Source organism: Procambarus clarkii, chromosome 49, assembly GCF_040958095.1.
Source record: "Procambarus clarkii isolate CNS0578487 chromosome 49, FALCON_Pclarkii_2.0, whole genome shotgun sequence".
Classification (NCBI taxonomy): Eukaryota; Metazoa; Arthropoda; class Malacostraca; order Decapoda; family Cambaridae; genus Procambarus; species Procambarus clarkii.
In genome coordinates this window covers 34,782,787-34,804,934 of record NC_091198.1, presented here as the reverse complement: position 1 = coordinate 34,804,934, position 22,148 = coordinate 34,782,787, and the positions used below count along the sequence as shown (strand labels likewise).

The 22,148-nt window shown below is 49.1% G+C and overlaps 1 protein-coding gene across 1 annotated transcript in view; it reads right to left on the bottom strand.

Moving 5' to 3' along the window:
• The window catches only part of LOC123763247 (protein tramtrack, alpha isoform), a 242,845-nt gene that overhangs the window by 48,435 nt on the left and 172,262 nt on the right, over positions 1-22,148 (bottom strand). The window contains 2 exon segments of the mRNA XM_069303178.1: positions 131-203; positions 11,307-11,535. Coding sequence (XP_069159279.1) covers positions 178-203; positions 11,307-11,535 — 255 coding nt within the window. The 3' untranslated portion in view covers positions 131-177.

The window sequence follows — 22,148 nt, the reverse complement described above, 5'->3', positions numbered from 1 at the left end:
GGAGAGAGATGGAGAGGGTGGTATAATTGGTCAGTAAGGGAGGGAGGGAGAGAGAGGGAGAGAGAGAAAGAGCAGGGAGACCAAAAGATAATATCCTAACAAAACAATATACTGAATGTTAATTACTGACCTGGACTTACTCTAAACAACACTTTGCAGAAACAAAAGATGCAGTATCTAGTTTTTCAATTTTTTACCTCTCCCTGCAAAAGAAATATCAATATAATTAGTCATATATTATCTCAACTTCACATGGGTTATACTTTATCCCACTTTCTAAACACATTTTCTTGAATACAACAAATTCCTCCACTTGCATGTGGGATTTTATGAAGCACTTCATTACATTACTTACAATTAGTCATTTAGATGTGACTAGACATAAGAAGTGATGACTAATGATCACGTGAAATGGATGAGGAGTTATTTTAATTTACAACCAATATTTGGTTAAGGGTCCCCACTGGTTTACTGTTTCCCCCACATGGTGAGGAGTCCCCACTGGTACACTGTTTCCCCCCACATACTACGTAGTGTGATCATGACGTCACTACTGCACAGTAATAGTTATAACACAACAAGAACAATCTTGGTACAGACAAACAGGAATGATGCTCCTGTACACAAATGTTGAATAAGTATTGATCTTTCAAAAATATACTAGACAATTTTTTTCCGAAGTTGTATAGAGTACGCGAGGAAAAACCATCACAATCTCATTCTCTACTTTCCTCCATAGGAAAAGTACCTACAAAGTACAGCAATGCTGCAAAAATATAATAACGAAAAACCAGTGTTGAATGTAATGAAACATCATTTTCTGGGTTGGAGGCTCCGGAGTCTCCTCAGAGCTATCCAGGCTGATATGCTAATGTGAGACTTTGGCATCAGGCATGTGTATGGAGTTCTTTGGGCCTACTGGGGACCACGGCTAGAACCTGGCCCCTCTCAGAGAGGCAAGGGGAGCAATGGCCTATAGAAACCTCTGTGTGATTGGAAGCATTCTATGTCTGCCATCGATTGGGTCAGGCACCCAGAAAGATAAGCATCCCAAAACAATCCCCTATTCTGGTGAAAATATTGCCACCAAAAGCCAAACAAGTGGATAGAACTCCGCAAACAAAAACGAGGAAACTAGTGTGACGTCACCGGTTGGTTGCCGCTCCACCGTCTGCGCAGCTCCCCCCTTCCCGGGAGGGAGAAGGGGAAGCCCCAGACCTACCGCACCGTCGATTCACACCCCAGTTCTGAGGCTGGATGTCAAAACACGCGAAAAATCCCTGACTGGAGGGAGGGAGAGATGCCGGGAGCCTCCGGGTCTCACCCAGAAAATGGCGTTTCATTACATTCAACGCTGGTTTTCTGGGGGGAGCCCCTATGGCTCCCCGGAGTTAACTACCCACAGAGGAAAAAAGAGGGACTTACCTGAGAGGCGATTGCTGCTCACTCCTCAACCCGAAGTTGAGACAACTGGCTGCATCCGCCGACCCAAAGCGACACAGGCCCGACTGGGCCCAGGGACGTTAACACTTTCGCGCTCTCGGCGCTCAAAAAAAAACAATACCCCAGATGCTTTCGGCACTTCGCGCGCCTACGCGGTAAGACCGAAAAAGTGTACACTCTTTTGACTGTCCTGACAATAATTGAAGGCGCACGTATTTAAATTTGGTATCACTGTGTTCGCAATGAAATTGTCTATAAGAGCATACCTATAAAATGCCGCCCAAGCATAAGGAGTATCAACACCAAATAAAAAACTATGCAGATCACTCACCGAGAGCGCCAAACAGCAACAAAATGTTTCCACTCTCTTAATGGTTGCAAAGCCTACAGTTATTCTACATCGCTAATTTTGGTATCATTGGAATCGCAATAAAATTCTCTACACGGACATATGCATATGAATGTTTAATATAGGTAATTGCCCACCCGCAAGAGTGTGTGAAGTGGAGAGTAGTTAGCCGCGAGCGCACTGGCGAAAACACAGGGGGGAAATCATGCTTGGAAAGTTTATACGTTTCCTGACCCTACTTTTCTATGTACGTATTTCTTTTTTATACCAATGTGGTCGCAATAAAATTTTCTATAAGATGAACTGTATAACATTTGTACAAAGCATGTGTAAGAGAAGCGCCAAATATAGAACCACGTCGCTCAGTATGCGTTCGCGGCAGAAACGAACGCATTGTTTTCGTTCGTTTGATGTTTGTCATGTTTATACTTGTTGAAACATTTTATAATTTGTATGACAGTGATCGCAGTAAAATTCCCTACACAGACATATACATAACACATACAAATATTTCCCACGTGTTGGATATATCAACGGCTAAAGGGAACCCACTGCCACACGCTCGCCACACCCCCAAACATACTTTGTGTATTTTTTTTTTTACTCATAGAAGTTTATGTGATATAATATTCATTCTGGTACCAAAAAATTCGCAAATAAATTCTCTACAAAACAAAAGTATCCCCATCCATTTCGGTTAAAAAATGGAATTTATAGAAATATTTTTTCGATTGACGAGAAAAGTAGGCTGTTATGCGGAATCGTAAGAAAAAACAGCGACGAGTTATCTCTAATCTAAAGCGTGAAAGTGTTAACAAGGTAACGAGCAGCCAGGACCCTGTTCGACCGCCAAAATCCCCGCACCCGAATGTCAGCCCAGGACATAATGCCAAAGACAGCAGCAAGAGCTGCGGTCTTGCAAACATCATGGGCACGGGGGATAGACCCCAGGCTGTCTAGCCTTTATAACCCTGCGGACGATCTGGGAGACCCGCACCCTCGAACAGGGAAGAAGGGAAACCGGATCAACCCAAAGCGCGTCCACGAACAGAGAATCCGTGGCGCCCAAATAAAGGCGGAGAGCCGCAACTGAACACAAAACATGGTGCATCCCAGACCTAACCAACCAAGAATCAACAACCCAGGGACCCCTACGGAAAGCAACAGTCTCATTCTTGGCCAGTAAAGAAGGAAAAGGCTGCAGACGAACAAACTGATCACCCTGACCAAAAGAGCAGAAACCCCTGCGCCGGAGGAGAGCTTGAAGCTAACCAACCCAACCCCCCAGAGGCCAATGCCAACAGAAAAAGAGCCTTAGAGAAAGCAATCCTGAACCGAAGGGGCCACAACAAACCGAGGAGAAGAAAGATAAGAAAGCACTCTGTCCAATGACCAGGACGGCTCAGGCGGCACATGAGCAAGCCGGAGGTGAAACAACGTCCGAGACTGCTTGCGAAATGGCGCAGACGTAACATTAATACCAAAATCGAGCTGAAGCAGCTCCGCCAGCACCGCACGATACGAGGCAACAGTGTTAGCCATAAGGAGACGGTCCTGGAACAACCAAGAGAGAAATGACACCACCACCCAAACCGAAAGCGAAGTACAGTACAACGACAAAGACGTAAGAAGAACCAGAAGAACCGCCAGGAAACTTCATACTGCCGTCGAGACGAAGCCTGCAGGTGGGATACTAACAATGAAGCCACCTGATCACCATAGAGATGATGATAAACGCGAGTCAAAAATACCATACGCAAAGACTCGAGGAGAAGATTGAACCAGCCACGTGACGCACCGGTCCATTCTGCTGGAAGAACCGGAGCCGCGGGAAAACCTCCGGGTTCGGACATCGAGCAAGCAGCGCCTGAAACCATGGCTGGGCCGGCCAAGAAGACAACTCTCCTCTGTTAACAAATATTTTAATTCTAGAAGCTCATCATCACAAAATTATTTATATCTTTCCAGTATTCTGATATAAACGTTTGTGTTACATCTTTCATTTTGGGGCCTCGTAGCCTGGTGGATAGCGCACAGGACTCGTGATTCTGTGGCGCGGATTCGATTCCCGCACGAGGCAGAAACAAATGGGTAAAGTTTCTTTCACCCTGAATGCCCTTGTTACCTAGCAGTAAATAGGTACCTGGATGTTAGTCAGCTGTCACGGGCTGCTTCCTGGGGGTGGAGGCCTGGTCGAGGACCGGGCCGCGGGGACACTAAAAAAAAGCCCCGAAATCATCTCAAGATAACCTCAAGATTGGTATCAAATTGTTCACAACGTAAAGGTACGCATTTTAAAACTAGTCCCAACATAATAGCACAATAAATAGAATTTTAACAAATATTTTCAAATTTTGACCAAAAACGTATTTATAATCTTTCAAGTGTTCTGACATCAAGTTTCATGCTTCATATTTCATTTTGGTATCAAATTATGCGCATTCTAAAGGCGCTTATTTTGAAACTATCCCAAAGTCGATCAGATAAAAAATGAATTTTATACAAATATTTTTGAAGTGGATGCGAGTCCTGTCCTCGGCTAGGACTCGAGAGAAAAAAAAGTGGAAGTGATCGGTGTCCAAAGCGAGCCTCAAGTCTCCAAGCGAGTCAGGACGAGGAGCAACAGTGGAACCAGGGGAAAAAGGTAAAGGAACCCCCCACCTCAACCAGTTCTGCCGGAAGGCATCGACCTTGTCGGCCTCGCAGTCGAGGAAGGGCGCCACATACTGGGGAAGGCGCTTTGACCAAGTCAATGCAAAGAGGTCCACCTCAAGGCGTCTGAACGTCTGGCAAAGTCAACGGAAGGAGTCGGCGTCGAACCGTCCATTCCGTGGAGAGGGGAACGAAACGAGACAGGCCGTCGGCCAAGACGTTGGACACTCCCCGCACGTGAACTGCCAGGAGAGCCAAACCCCGAGAACTCAGCAGACGAGTCATCCGAAGCGACCAGCGCCATACAGCCTAGGATCACATCGAACACCCCCCCCCCTGTTCAGTCAATGAACCACCGGGAAGAAGTCCGAATGAAGCAGGATCGTCGACTTGCGGGTGAAGCCGAAGCCCCAGAAGAGCAAACCACACCGCCGTGAATTCCTGCACCGTGCTGTGGGAGCGACGGAAGGACAGAACCCACTGCCCCTGGCCAGCCTGTTGAGCACTGGTCACAAAGCCCTAGCCGAGATACGCGTCTGTAAACACATCGAGTGAGGGCTCGGGTAGCCGCCAAGGCACCAAACCCCGAAAAACCCGAAGAGGAAGCCGGCGACGCAGTAACCGACGCAAGGCCCCCGGGGTCCGAACCCAGCAATCGCGAGAGAGGTGAAAGGGACGTCCCCGAAGGAACCAGAACACCCGACGAAGCCGAACCTGACCCGGCGGGAAGACCAGCATTGCGGAGTTCAGGCTCCCGCACAGACCCTTGAGCACCCGCCAATAGACCCGGGAGACCCCCAGAAACAGGCGCATGCGTGACTGCAGCCGCAGGAGAGTCCTCCCCCCAAGCAACGACCCCACTAGACAAGGTCGGCGGAGCCGTAGAAGCCCAATGGGGGACAGAAGGGGGCCCAATGGTCAGACCCAGAGACTTTGGCTTGGGGAGTAGACTTGAATGCCTCCGTAACTACACCGGTAGGGGCAGCCCCCGAGGCTGCCCGAGTTTCAATACCAACTAACCCCTGCCCTGACTCCGAAACCCTCAGACGTTTCAGGGCTGGAAGCAGGGGACCAGGAGAGAAAGGACAAGGAGGTGCGGACTGAACCAGGGTCAGGGCTACCCCCACCCTCAAGTCCAGGTTCCTATAAGCAAAATGGGGTAGCCGCAGGGTATCCAGGTGAGCAACTAACCGAGCGCGTTGCAACAAACGAAACCTAGAATGCAATGCCTGAGCAGCCTGTACCTGAAGATCATCCGCAGATTAAGTAAATTGAGTCACCAGCAAGCGGCAAAACTCACAGGACTCGGGGTCGAAAGTGTCACCGACCCAACAGGCTGCATGACGGAAGCAGAAACAGTGAGGGTCGCCCTGAGACAAGGGGCCCGAACAACCCTCAAACTTGCATGAGGCGAGGGGGTTACTCTGGGGTCGCATCCATCGGACCCACGTGTCCCCAAGGGGTCCCCTTAGGGGATTCCCAGGGTGGACTCGCACTCAGGTAAACCCAGGCAGGGTACTGCTACCAGCGCCCAAAACTTCTAAACAAACTGTTTACAGCTGAACCCGAGGGACGTGTATGCTCACGGGGACCCAGCAGGGGGTACCTCCAAGTATCAGGACGAGGCCAAACACCAGTGGCAAGTAGGGTAGAACCCCCTACCAAGACAAAAAACAAAAACAAAACCCTGCAAGAGGACAGCGTACCCCAAGGAACAGAGCCGGCCACTGTGATACGAGGTGACAAGCTGCGCAGTACCCTGCGCCCCTCACCAGTGCAAAACTGCCTCCTACCTTAAGGTAAACTAGAAAGACAAAACACCCAAGTACACAAAGAGCGGCCGAAAAACCGAGCAGTTAAACAGACCCACAGAGGCAGATCCCAAGGAACCTGTGGAAGGTAACCCCAAGTGCCAAGTGCAGTACTTACAGGACACCCAGGGAAGGGAAAACTAGGCGAATGCAGCCCGAGTACTGAAGAGTAACTCCTGACACTCGCACCCCTGGAGAAGAGCCGCCACACACAAAGCACAGCGCCATAAAAGTCTGGAGCCAGAGCACACAACCACTGCCTATAGCATCAGCCTCAAGAACTTGGGTGTGGATCGCCGACGCTGTAGGTTTGGAGTTCACCCTTCCCCCCTCCCGGGGAGGGGCTATCTGCGCAGACGGCGGCACGGCAACGGGTGACGTCACACTAGTTTGCTCTTTTTTGTTTAGGGAGTTCTATCCACTTATTTGGCTTTTGGTAGCAATATTTTCACCAGAATAGGGGTTTGTTTTGGGATGCTTACCTTACCTGGGTGCCTGACCTGGTCAATGGCAGACATAGAATGCTTCCAACCACACGGGGGCTTCTATAGGCCATTGCTCCCCTTGCCTCTCCGAGGGGGCCAGGTTCTGACCATGGTCCCCGGTAGGCCCAAGGAACTCCATACACATGACTGATGTCAAAGTCTGATATTAGCATATCAGCCTGGATAGCTCCGGGGAGCCGTAGGGCTCCCATAGTTTTACTCCAATATGTATTAATTTTATAAGAAAATTCAATGTAAATAAGTAGCAAGTGGTCACGAATAAGCTCCGATATGCCAGCGTCGTGATTGGCTACAGCTGTAAGATGAAAAAGTTACCTTCTCTCTGATTAGCCAAACTAAAAGCCTAGTGACATCTAGCAAGACCTAAGTAAACAACTTAAAAATCTTAAGTATACTTTTCTGAATCGCCCTTTGGCGCGTTCTTAACTGGTACTTAGGAACCTTCGTAGCACACATAGTTACATAGAAATACATGGAGCTTCGTGAATCTAGGTCCAGGAACTCAGCAGACGAGTCACCCGAAGCCACCAGCCCCAAAGAGCCAAGGACTGCATCGAACACCCACAGTTCACGCAATCAACTACCGAGGAACAGTCCGAATGGAGCCTAATCGTTGATCCGCGAGTTACCCAAACCCTCTGGAGCAACATCCACACAGCTGCTAACTCTAGCACCGTGCTGTGAGCCCGATGGAAGGATGGATCCCACCACCCTTGGCCGGCCAGGTGAGCACTGGTCACAGAGCCCCAGCCGAAAGACGACGCATCCTTGAACACATCGAGCGAGGGCTTGAGTAGGCACCAAGGCACTGAACCCCGAAAAACCTTTAGAGGAAGCCAGTGACGCAGCAATAGACGCAAAGCCCCTGTAGTACAAACCCAGCAGTTGCGAGAGGGGCGGCAGGGACGTCCCCGAAGGAAGCAGAACAGCTGACGAAGCCAAACCCGACCCAGCGGGTAGACCATCATGGCAAAGTTTAGGCTTCCGCACAAACTTTCGAGCAACTGCTACATGAGCCGGGAGCCCCTCAAAAACAGGCAAAGGCAGGAATGCGGCAGACGCAGAGCCTCCGGAGGAAGAGACAAGGAAGCAGTCCAAGCGTCCCACACAAAACCCAGCCAAGACCGAACCTGAGAAGGAACCAGATAACTTTCGCCAGTTCAACAGGAACCTGAACCCGGTGAGCTGGGAAAGAACCAAATCCCTGGTGGGCAGACACGGGAACCTGCTGGTAGCCCAAACCAGCCAGTCATCGAGGTAGGCCAGAACCCAAACACCTAAAAGACGCAGACAGGTCACCACGACTTGGATAAGGCGTGTGAAAATGCGAGGCGCCAGATTCAAACCGAAAGGAAGGCAACGAAAGTGGTAACCCTGATGCCCCACCATAAAACCGAGCCAGTCTCTAAACCCAGGATGAATAGGGACGTGCCAAAACACATCACTGAGGTCCAGGGACACCATCTAAGCACCCGGCTCCAACAGAAGATGGACCTGGGACAGAGTAGTCATCCGAAAAGAGGGGGCAATAAACCCACGGAGTTCAGATGGGACAAGTCCAGAAAGAACCTGAGGTCCACACAGTCCTGTTTCGGAACCAGAAACAGGCGGGAAACACATCTAAGGAACGAGGTCGTTTCGACCATGTCCAAGTGAACCCACTTCGAGATGACCTGACAGAGCGCAGGAGAAGAGGCCTGCCTCGCCAACCCCAAACGCCCTGAAGGAGGAGAGGGGCCATTCAACGCCACCGCAAGCCGCACGAAACGACCCAAAAGACCACAAACCGTGGGTCCAGGCATGAGCTAACAGGGAGAGCCTCCCCTCCATCGCCCCGTCAATAGGACGAACAGCAAAAGGCCCAACGCCTCTTAAGAGAACCAAGGTGGCACACAAATCGATCACTGCGTCGACTAGAAACAAGATATCTTGAGGTTATCTTGAGATGATTTCGGGGCTTTAGTGTCCCCGCGGCCCGGTCCTCGACCAGGCCTCCACCCCCAGGAAGCAGCCCGTGACAGCTGACTAACTCCCAGGTACCTATTTACTGCTAGGTAACAGGGGCATTCAGGGTGAAAGAAACTTTGCCCATTTGTTTCTGCCTCGTGTGGGAATCGAACCCGCGCCACAGAATTACGAGTCCTGCGCGCTATCCACCAGGCTACGAGGCCACAGATGGTTCCGAAGACTGCGCTGTCACTGAATCTGGCATCACTGGCCTACCACAACGGGAGGAACCCCAAGTCTTGGCACGACCCCTCCGAGAACGCTTCCCATGGGCCCCCCAGTGAGCCTACAAGTCCGACATAGGACGTCAACTATAAGAAGCTGCATGCAGATACTGCACAACCGCAGACTCTTCAAACAGCAACGGACATAAGGGCGAAGATGACCTAAGAGCCAGGGCCCAATTGGATTTAAAGGAAGAAGCGAGCACCGCCTGTCGACATGCGAGACAGGAAACAAAAAGCAGCAAAACCGCATCCCTCAGGATTTGTGTGAACAGCTTCAACAATGTAGATGACACATACACTGCCAAGGATAATACACCAGACCCAGAGGCAGCCCCAAACACCTCCATGTACTCCCGACGCCAATACGAGGACAACTCGAGCAGGGAAAAGAAACGCATGGCCGAAGCCAACAGGCCACTTGCGTGTAAGTCATCCGCAACCAATGCAGCCGAACGGGATGGAACCTGCACATGAAGCTGCATCCCTTGGAAGGGCAAGGGCGAACAAGCACGCATTCAAATGCTCAAAATCGCCCCAAGGAAAACCTACAACACCGTATGACCTTCCCTCCACTCAAACGTGCGGGACTGACAGAACGCATGCCAAACCTCCAACGAGAAAATAGGGCTGTCTGCCAACCAGGAGGACTCGGGAACCTCACAATGAACCCAGTAAGGACACAATGATCCATACACGAATGAATTCAAATCCATTACAAAGGCGTAATCCAGGTTGCGCAGGAGGTAAGTCGCAAAGGCCTCCAGCACCACATATGACAGGATGCAGAAGGCCAAAAACCTCCGTTAAGACGGAACTGACGAGCCCACGGGATCACGGAACCCTTAGATGTTTCGGGGCCAGAAGGAAAGGGACCAGGACGCACAACAGAAGGGAAAGGACAAGGGGGGTGTGGACTGAACCAAAGCCGAGGAAACTAACACCCCTAAGTCCGGGTCCCAACAGCCAAAGCGGGCAGTCTCGGGACATCTGGGGAAGCAACCAACCTCTCGCATTGCAGCAATCGGAACCTAGCATGCAACGCTGAAGCTGCAATTATGACATACTTTAAATGTAAAGTGCTCATAGGCCATTGCTCTCTGCGCCTCTCTGAGGGGGGCCAGATTCTAGCTCGTGGTCCCCAGTAGGAAACAAAGGCTCTCTCTGACTGATGACCCCAACTAATACAGCAATATATCAGTATGGATAGCTTCAGGGAATCAACGAGGCTCCCCACAGAAAATATATAATATTAAAGTTCACCAGTTTGAATGTGTACAGTACTACATCTCTATACTGTAAAGTAAAATACAGTACATTATTGCTAACTGAGGTTCTTCAAGACAGATTTCAATTCCAGACAGTTGAAATTTGTCTGTTCAATTTTACCAATTGCTCTGAAAACTGCCATAATAATATAATTTATATAAATATACTTGAAAAAATTAATTTAAAAGGTTGGGGTAAAAACTGATGCACAGTTATGTGCATCAGCATTGTGTGTAATAACTGATAGCACACTTAACACAGATGCATGAGTTAATAACTGATGTTTTTAATTGCACATTAAGAATTGTAGTATGCTATTTGCATTTTTTTTAATAATTTTCTCAAAATACACTTATTGATCTATTATACAGTCTGTATAAAAACAAAAGATTGTATAATAAATTTATATTATTTGAATTTACATACTGGATCATGGATATTTTGAACCAGTTAATGGGTATGTACTATTTATATTTTTTTAGTACTATTTAGTACCATTTATATTTTTTTGCAATGAAAATGTGCATAAATCATTCGTATATTACTGAATATGAACCTAAGAAAATAACAAATTTACGTATTTTTTTCCAATACTACAGCTTCCAAATACGAGCATATGGTTTCTGGATGCCACCAGAATGCAAGCGTTAATAATGTGATGGTGGTGTTTTGAAAAGATCCCTGATATGTTATCAAGTCTGACCTTAGGGAAAGCTCAGGGAGTAAAATAGCTCCCAAAACCCTCTCTCCAGGTATGTCAAGCAGTGAAAGTTACACTGGCCAGGCTGATAACATGTTCAAGTCAGAAGAGGATATTGCTTAAGGAAATAAGTAAAAGGTTTAAACTCTCAAAATAAATTTAGTGAAAACTAAGGTTTATACCTTATATAAGGATTATACTTAACTGATTTCTAATGAGCAAACATAAGCACTCGACACAATGATTTCTCAAGAATTTGTTGTCAAAGAGAATGCAAATTTCTGTAATAGGTTAAGGGATGCTTATTTCATTGTGAGAACAAACCAAGATAAACACTAGTCGTACCTTGAGTGGGAGATTCTGGAACTTTTCTTTTCAGCATACCCATGGCCTCAATCATCTTCTGAGAAGGTTGTCTCCGTCGCTTTCCAGTATCTTCCCCTGCAGTACCATCCACAATTTCATCTGCATCTTCATCCCCTGCCCCTTCTGCATCTGCTCCATCTGTATTTGCAGAGGTAACACCTGCATCTTCCTCTGCTACATCTCCTAGGCAAGGCATAGAGGCACCAACCTGTAGAAGTAAAAGCTATTTATTATCTCAAACCAAAGAATATTAGAAGTGGTGCCAATACACATTAGTCAACACATTCACCCTAACAAATATATAGTCATGTCCTCCTACTCCATTACAGTACTTCATTGGTATTCACTGTGCACAGTAAACTACTAATTTGTAGGACAAGGTTTATTTATGCCTCCATTCAACTTTACGTTCATCCCCCATAAACCCAGTGTTCAGTGTAAATGAAATTCCTCTTTCTGGTAAAGGCCTGGTGACTCCATGAAAGTATCTCACTGAGATTGCTCCATTTACTGTGTCACATCAGTTGCAGAAGTTCTGTTTGGGCTACTGGTGACCAGAGCCAGAACCTGGCCCCCTTTCAGAGGTGCAGGCAGCAGGTGACAATCCATCACTCCATTGGGAAAAGCATCCAGAACATCAGAGAAACCTTACAGTCAACTGAAGGACACAGAGAAAATGACATCTTGAAACTACCAAACAACTTCGTAAATGCTTCACGCGAAATAATAGAATTGCTCAAAACTAGCTCGAACGTGTAAGAAACAATAGCTGCCTGCCACTAGGCATCCCATTGCTAGCCCACAGCTGGTTACCCTAGACAAGTCTGCAGATGATGAACAACCCACTCACAAACCTGGAATGAAGGGTGGGAATTAGGGACCCACCAGGACTCTACCAGAAACAGGCATTTCATTACATTCAATGCTGGGTTTCTGGGATAGCCCCCAGCAGCTCCCTGAAGCTAAACAACCAAGGAGACCAAAAACACGAGACTACCAGAGAGCAGGAGAAGCTGCAAGTACAAAGACAAAGGAGAAAATCCACGCCAGGAGCCACACACACATACCATAGAATACAAGGAGGTATCTCAAAACAAAGTGGAAAAATTAATCATGGAGTTAGGAAGAAAAAGTGGTAGGACCTGATGGACTTTCACCTTGGGTGCTGAGAATGTGCAACTGAGCTGAGCATTCCACTCAATAATTATTCCACACATCCTTGTGCACAGGAATCTTGGCCGATACTGTATATGGAAAAAGGCAAACAGTACCAATTTATAAAAATGGTAGAAGAGAGGAACCTCTAAATTATAGACCCCGTATCATTAACAAGCATGGTAGTCAAAACACTACTAAAAACCAGCGTTGAATGTAATGAAACGCCATTTTCTGGGAGAGTCTCAGAGGCTTCCCGGAGCTATCCAGGTTGAATGGATATGTATAACTCTCTGGAATCAGTCAATGCATGGAGTTCTTGCCTACCGGGGACCACGAGCCAGAACCTGGCCCCCTCTAGAGAGGCACGAGGAGCAATGGCCTATAGAGACCCCCCTTATGATTGGGAGCATTCTATGTCTGCCATCGACCGGGATAGGCACCCAGAAAGGTAGGCACCCCAAAACTAACCCCTATTCTGGTAAATTATTTCAACCAAAGACCGAACAAGTGGACAGAACTCCCCAAACGAAAATTTGCAAACAAGCATGACGTCATGGTATCGCCGCGCCGATACGATGTCTGCGCAACCCTCCCCCTCCCCAGGAGGGGGAAGGGGGGCGCCCCAGATCCCACCGTCAGCAATCCAACTATTAGTTCTTAGGATGGATGTCAAAAACATGAAAACACCGCCGATCGGAGGGAGGGAGGGAGGGAGGGATGCAGGGGAGCCTCCGGAACTCACCCAGAAAATGGTGTTTCATTACATTCAACACTGGTTTTCTGGGGGAGCCCTGTCGGCTTCCCAGAGCTAACTACCCAAAGATAAGGAAAAATAGGGACTTACCCGGGAGGCGGTCCATCCTCACTTCTCAACGTGAAATCGAGACAACTGGCTGCAACCGCCGACCCAATCCAATGCAGGCCCAACCAGGCCCAGGAACATTCACCAGGTAGCGAGCAGCCAGGACCCTGTTCGATCTCCAAAAACCCCGGGCCCGAATGTCCACCTAAGACATGTTGCCAAAGACGGCAGCCAAAGTAGCAAATTTACGAATGTCGTGGGCCCGGGGGAAAACCGCAGGCTGGCTACACTTAATAACCTTGTGGATGACATGAGAGACCCGAGCCCGGGAACAGGGAAGAAGGGAAACCGGATCAACCTAGAGCGCATCCCCGGCAACCGAAGCCGTAGCACGCAAGTAACGGTGGAGAGCCGCAACCGAACAACACATGATGCACCCCCGGCGTGACCAACCAAGCATCAACAACCCACGGCCCCTCCGGAACGCAGCCGTCTCATGCTTCGCCAGAAAAGAGGGAGACGGCTGCAAGCGAACAAAATGACCACCAGGACCGTAAGAGCAAAAACCTCTGCGTCGGAGGAGAGCATGAAGCTCCCCAACCCGACCACCAGAGGCCAATGCCAAAAAGAAAAGAGCCTTAGAAAAACAATCCCGAATGGAAGGGCCACAACAAACCGAGGAGAAGAAAGAAACGAGAGCATGCGGTCCAAGGACCAAGACGGCTCAGGTGGCGCATGAGCAGGCCGGAGGTGAAACAACGCACGAGACAGCTTGCGAAACGGGGCAGAAATAACATCAACACCGAAAGTAAGCAGAAGCTGCTCCGCCAGTGCCGCACGATACGAGGCGACAGTATTCGGCATAAGATGACGGTCCTGAAACAACCAAGAGAGAAAGAACAGAACAATCCTATCAGAGACCGAAAAATACCGACGCAGTGATAGGAAAAACCGGAAGGACTGCCAAGAAACTTCATACTACCACTGAGATGAAGCACGCAGCCTGGAGACCAACAACGAAGCCACCTGCGCACCATACAAGGAATGATAAATCCGAGTCAAAAACACCAGATGTGAAGACTCTAGGAGAAGACCGAACCCGCCTCGTACAGGGCTGGACCGATCTGCTGAAAGAAAGTCGTGAGAAGACCCTCGGGTTTGGACACCGAGCAAGCAGTGCCTGAAACCAAGACTAGGCCAGCCACCAAGGAGCCAGAAGGACAACTCGACCCAGGTAAGTCTCCAAGCGAGCCAGGACCTGGAGCAACAGCAGAACCGGGGGAAAGAGGTACAGGTAACCCCACCTTGCCCAGTCCTGCCTGAAGGCGTCGACCCCGACGGCCTCGCAGTCGGGGAAGGGCGCCACGTATACCAGGAGATGCCTCAACCACGCCAACACGAAGAGATCCATGTCCGGAGTCCCAAACGTCCGGCACAGCTAACTGAAGGAGTCGGCGTCGACCGTCCATTCCGTGGAAAGGGAGAGGAACCGGGACAGGCCGTCCGCCAGGACGTTGGACACCCCCCGGATGTGAAACGCCAGGAGAGCCAAACCCCGAGAACTCAGCAGACCGAGTCACCCGAAGCGACCAGCCCCAAAGGGCCAAGGACCGCATTGAAACCCCGCATTTCAGGCAATGAACCACCGGGGAGCAGTCCGAATGGAGTCTGATCGTCGATCTGAGAGCGACTCGAACCCTCCGAAGCGACATCCACACCGCCGCGAACTCCCAGACCATGCTGTGAGCTCGACGGAAGGACGGACCCCACCGTCCCTGGCCGGCCTGGTGAGCACTGATCCACAAAACCCCAGCCAAGAGACAACGCATCCGTGTACACAGCAAGTGAGGGCTTGGGAAGATGCCAAGGCACCAAACCCCGAAAAACCCGAAGAGGAAGCCGGCGACATAGCAACCGACGCAAACCGGGACGTGCCAATATGCCCAATATGCGTCCTTGAGGTCCAGACACACCATCAAAGCGCCCTGCTCCAAGAGAAGACAGACCTGGGAAGGCGTAGTCATCCCGAAGGAGGGGCACAAAACCCACGGGTTCAGACGGGACAAGCCTAGAATGAACCGGAGGTCCACGCAGTCCCGTTTGGGAACGGAAACAGGCAAGAAACCCACCTGAGGTACGTCATCGTTTCGAACACGCCCAAGTGAGCTCATTCTGAGATGACCTGACAGAGCGCAGAGAAGGCCTGCCCCGCCAGCCCCAAACCCCTCCGAGGGAGGAGCCACCCAACGCCACCACAGGCCGCACAAAACGACCCGAAAAGCCCACGAATCGTGGAACCAGGCGTAAGCAAACCGGGGCGAGCCCCCACCCCCCAATCAATGGAACGGACTGCAAAAGGGCCGACGCGGCTTGCAAGAACCCAAGCGGCAAACAGGGCGGACCCTACGCCGACCAGCAACAGTCGGAACCGAAGACGTCACCAGCCCCGAATCCAGCACCAGGAGAAAAGACCCCCGAGCCCTGGCACGACCCTCCCGGGAAGGCTCCCACGAGCCCCCCAGAGCAATAACAACTCAGACATAGGCCGACAACTAACCGTGGCTGCCTGCAGGTACTGCACCACAGCAGACTCGGCAAACAGCAACGGATAAAAGGGAAAAGACAAACGAAGAGCCAGGGCTCAGGCCGATATCCAAGGAAAAAGCCAGCACCGCCTGACGACACGCGAGGTGAGAAGCATAAAACCGCGAAACCACATCACGCAGGATGGGCGCGAAGAGCTTCAACAAAGCAGACGATGCCCGCACCGCAGAGGGCAACACACCGGACCTGGCAGCAGCCCCAACCGCTCCCACATCCAACTCAAGCCAATCCGAGGATAGCTCAAGGAGGGAAAAGAAACACAGAGCCGAAGCAAGCAGGTCACGAGTCCGCAAATCTTCGGCAACCAAGGCAGTCGAGAGGGAGGGAACCTGCACGTGAAGCTGCATGACACCAACCTCCCGCGGAAGGGCAGGAGCGAATAAACAAGCATTAAGATGCTCGAAGTCACCCCTTCCCCCAGGAACACTTGCAACGCCGTAGAAACCTCTCGCCTCTCAAGCACGCGGCACCGACAGAACATGTGCCAAGCCTCCAACGAAAAGAATGAACAGTCTGCCAACCAGGACAACTTCGGAACTTCATAACGAAACCAGTACGAACCAGGGGATCCGTACACGAAGGAACGCGGATCCATCACGAAGGCATAATCCGGGTAACGCAGGAGGTAAGCTGCCAAGGCTTCCCGCACCTCCAAAGACGAAACACAGGAAGCCGGAAACCTCCGGAAAGACAGAACCAAAGAACCCGCGGGATCATGGATCCGAACCCGGGAAGGCCATATGGGTCACGCAAAGACCAGTGTGTGGACACAAGTCGTGTCCTATTGGCCAGGGATGACTTGGAAAATACAGCGTTACACTCGCTCGTGTGAAACTTGTCAGTGCACCACTGATCGAGGACGGGTGAAGCCCGAGGAAGCTTCGGCCCTTCTCTTATCACTGATCAGCCGTTCAAGCTGGTCAGCATTAATCTTGTCAGTCCGATTGTATGGACCGACACTCAGTACATCCTAACCATGTTCGATCATGCCACCCAGTACCCAGAAGCAGCTGGCTGCCCTGAAGAACATCTGAGCTTGCTCAGGCAGGTGTTTGCAAGACTACAAGAAAAAGAAATGGTTGCAAAAACCACCAAGTGTGAGTTGTGTTGTAAGGAAATCAGGTACCTTGGTCACGTGATAGGGAAGGGTTCAACAAACCGCTGCCTGAGATCATCACCAAGATCAGAGAAGCCGCTCCGCCCACCACCATGACTCGGGTTAAGCCATTCCTAGGACTTGCAGGGTACTATAGAATTTTCTTCCCCAATTTCACATCCATAGCAACTCCACTAACCAACTTAACCAAGAAGAATGCGAGTATGTTGGACAAGAGATGGAGAACTCAGCATTCTCGATGCTTATGAGGAAGCTAACCGAAGCACCCATCCTTAGACTACCAGATTCTACCAGGGTTGGGAGGCGCCTCGACCAAGCTGACACGAAGAGGTCCACCCTGGGGTGCCCAAACATCCAACAAAGTCAAAGGAAGAAAGCGGCATTGAACGTTCTTTCCATGGAAAGAGGAATGAAGCAAGACAGGCTGCCCAAATCCTGCAGACAGATGCCTCAAATACAGGTATTGGTGCTGTGCTCATGAGAGAGTATGACAGTGAAATCTGGCCAGTTGAGTACTCCAGTCGTAAATTGAGTGATGCTGAGCAGAAGTATTCCACTGTAGAATAGGAACTCCTTGCTGTTGTTGTGGGAGTAAGGAAATTCTACAGGTAAATGATGCAGAACCTGGCCCCCCTCAGAGAGGTGCAAGGAGCAATGGCCATAATAGCACTCTATATTTAGAGTTTGTCATGCCTGTCCTCAACCGAGGAAGACACCCAGAAAGGTAAGCGAACCAATACAAACTTCTAACTGATTAAAACTGCAACCTATGTTCGAACAGAGCCAAAGAACTGCAAAACAAGAAGATAAGGGAACAAGCAATCGTCATCCAACTAATGCGCCTGCTCGTTAACGGCCCCTCCCCCCCGAAAGGGAGGAGAGGGAGTCTGCTCAGGCGAGCCAGCCGCACCACCCCCAGTGTGTAGAATGATGAAAAACTGCCACCTAGAGGAAGGGATGGTGTCAGGGAGCCCCTGAGGCTCACCCAGAACATGGCATTTCATAACATATAATCCTGGTTTTTGTGGGGAGCCCCATCAGCTCCTTGCAGCTAATTACCCACAGATAGGTAAAATCAGGGACTTACCCGGAAGAGGGCAGCACAGGTCGCATGATGAAGACAAGACAACTGCCCGCGACAGATGCCCCAAGGCAACACAAGGCCGCAGAGGGCCCCCAGGTATCTTGTTGATACCTGGGGGCCAGTACCCTACTCGATTTCCAAAACTCCTGCACACGAATGTCGACATAAGACATATTACTAAAGACAGCAGCAAGAGCTGCATACTTCCTCACATCATGGGCACGAGGGTAAACAGCAGACTTGACTTAACCCTTTGGACAACCTGAGAGATACGATCTCTGGAACAGGGAACCAGGGGAAACGGGGTCCACATACAGCATGTCCACTTTTACTGAAGCAGTAGCACCCAAGTAGTGACGTAAAGCCACAACCAGACACAAAACACGATGCACCTCCTGCCGAACCAACCAAGCATCATCAACCCATGGACTCCTCCGGAAGCCAGCCATCTCATTCTTCACCAGAAAAGAACTAGAGGGCAGCAAATGATGCTTTATCACGTCTATGCATGCCGTATATGTTCTCTGTGTTCCCTCTATTTTAGTAATCTTTCCTGCTCTGAAGGGGGAAGTGAGTACTGAGCAGTACTCAAGATGGGACAGAACAAGTGATTTGAATAGTACAACTATTGTGATTGGATCCCTGGATTTGAACATTCTCGTTCTGAAAGAGCCAAGAAAGAAAGGACAAAACAACAGGAACAGACACTGACAAAATCATACGAATGGAAAGGAAATGGCAAAACGACCGCCAGGAGACTTGATGCTTTCACCGAGAGGAAGACCGCAGGTGGGATACCATTAATGAAGCAACCTGATTACCATACGAATGGAGATGTACCTGCATAAAAAAAATAGATGTGAAGAGTGGAAGAGTCAGTCGAACCAGCACAATACCTCACTGGCCCAACCTGCTGGAAGAGACGGAGCCGTGGAAAAAACCTGGGTTCAGACACCGTGGAAGTAGCGTCTGAAACCAATGCTGGGCCAGCCACGATGGGGCCAGGAGAATCACTCTTCCCTGATAAGATTCGAACCATGCCAGAACTCGAAGCAACAGTTGTCCAACTGTTGCTAGAGTGAAGGAACAGGAACCTTCACCTCGACCAGTCTTACCGGAAAGCACCCACTGCGAACGCTTTGCAGTTGGGAATGGTGCCACATGATACAGTATCGTGAGGCGCCTGAACCAAGCTGATGTGAAGAGGTCCACCCCTGGGCGCCCAAACGTTCAAAAAAGCCAAAAGAAGGAGGCGGCGTCTACTATCCACTCAGTGGAAAGAGGAATGAAGCGAGAAAGGCCATCCACCAGGATGTTGGACACCCCCTGAATGTGAACTGTGCAGAGAGCTAACTCCTGAGAACTCAACAGAAGATATACCCGAAGCAACAAGCCCAAGAGTCAGACCACAGAGACAGGGTTGAGACAATGAACTATAGGAGAGCAGTCTGAATGGAGTTGAATTACCTAGCCCCTAGGCAACCAAATCAGCTGCAGCACCCGCCACACAGTCGCAAACTCCTGCACCGTGCTGTGAGCCCAAGGCTCCTGGCTGGCCTGGTGAGTGCTGGTCACAAAACCCCAACCGAGAGACTGGGGTTTGTGAACACATGTCTGTGAACACATTGAGCGAGGGACGGAGGAGCAGCCAAGGCACCGAACAACGAGACACAGCAACTGATGCAAGGACCCCAGGGGGTGGAACCCAGTAATCACAACTGGCGAAAGGCATCCAACAGCCTGGTTGACCAGACTACCAGACGATATTGTAGTTCTGATCAACAAAAATGATAGCCGAGAGGATCCCTTTAAATTATAGACCATTAACAAGCGTGATAGTCAAAACACTAGAAAAATAAGGTAGTTAAAACCAAATGGGTTGAATACCTGGAGAGTAATAACATAATAACAGTACGTGTGGTACTGTTTTTCTGTTCATTGTCTTCTACTACGCTCCCTTGCTATCCTCTTCTTATTCCTATTACTATCTCCTTCTCATTCGGTGGTTATAATAGGAGCTGCCTCATATGGGCCAATAGGCCCTCTGCAGTTCTCATTACTACTACTATCCCCTACACCTTATTTTGCTCCTCAGCTCTCTCTTGCCTATTTATTGCCTGTATCTACCTCCACTTCACAATCGACTTGAGAATGGCCCAGGACGGACCGAAACGTCGTCGTCCCTTCAACTTCTAGTGTGTGGTCTGGTCAACATAATAACAAAAAAGACTATATGGTTTTTGAGCAGGAAAGATCCTGTGTAACAAATCTCCTTAGTTTTATGATAAAGCCACAATGATTCTACTGGAAAGAGATGGTTGGGTTGACTGTGTATTTCGATCTACAAAAGGTTTTTGACAGTCCCACACAAGAGGTTCTTTTGGAAACTGGAACATGCTAGAGGGGTGAGTGAAGACTTCTCACATGGAAGAAAAATTTTCTAACTCACAGAAAGATGAGGGCCATAATCGGAGGCAATGTACTGGACTGAAGGAATGTTACTAGAAAAATGCTTTTACATTCCTCCAAGATTTTCTCCTCCTCACCTCTTTCTTGCCATACTTATGCCAGTGCCTTTCTTGTCCGTTGCTGTTTGTCTAAATATTCATCTAAATAAACCTACCTTACCTTGAGGTTACCTTGAGGTGCTTCCGGGGCTTAGCGTCCCCGCGGCCCGGTCATCGACCAGGCCTCCTGGTTGCCGGACTGATCAACCAGGCTGTTGGACGCGGCTGCTCGCAGCCTGACGTACGAGTCACAGCCTGGTTGATCAGGTATCCTTTGGAGGTGCTTATCCAGTTCTAGTAAGCTATTACTTACCCAGTTTCTTATCCAGTTAAGCTTATAAACCGGGGCTAATCCAGTTAAGTAAGCTATTACTTACCTTGCTGTTGAATGCTGTAGGCGTATGGAAGATGGTGAGGAGGGGGGAAGGAGGAGAGGAGTTACTGTTTGGAAGGGGAGTCCCCTTCCATTATAACATCAGGCAGTGAGGACTTCATTGGTGTGCACACACTGGCACATTTTGCCTGCATACCACTAGGACTTGCTTGTCTTACTAAGAATCTGTCTAAAGACACTTGTTTTTCCCTACATTTTAACACTTGTTTGTAGTTTATTAAGACATCACATTGTCATTTAAAAGGTCAATGCAACGGCCTGCTACAGCTTTATCTGGGCGAGTTTTTTCAACAAAACTTTGGAGTTCTTCCCATACTTCACACATTTTCTTAATCAAGAAGGGACATCCTCTACTGCCTCTACTCACAGGTATTTTCTTAGATTGAACCTTACCAATGGCTTTCTTGAAACCCATGGTGAGATATGTAATAACTTTTATTCTCAAATGGCCAAAAAAAAAAAAAACTGTAAATCCTTGTGAAAAATTCAGGCGGGATAGTCAATGGGCGCGAGACACTGGTAAACTGAGGCGCGATCGCTGTGCCACCACGTGCCAGTCGGCCTGTACGTGTATCAACAAACTCGTGTTGAGGCAAATTTTCAGAGCAAATCCTGCTCGTATTCCGAAAAACTCGTATACAGGGACATTCATATTCTGAGGTACCACTGTATATATATCATTTATATGCACATATATACACACACATATATACACACATATATACACATATACATACAAACACACACACATTCCACTTCAACTGATTTTTCAGGCATCCCTGTGTACAGGAGCTGTAGCTGATGTGTGGAAAAAGGCTAACATAGTTCCAATCTACAAAAGTGGAAACAGGGAAGACCCCTTAATTATAGACCTGTATCATTGATAAGTGTAATATTCAAAATATTGGAAAAAATAATTAAAACTAAATGGGTAGAACACTTGGAGGAAAACGACATAATATCAGACAGACAGTATGGTTTTCGATCTGGAAGATCCCGTGTAACGAACTTGCTCAGTTTTTATGATCGAGCCACAGAGATTTTACAGGAAAGAGATGGTTGGGTCGACATATGCGTTAACAACACTCCTCTTGTACAAGAGGAGTGTTGTTAACGCATATGTCGACCGTGCTCTCAGCCACAGCTCAGAATGGA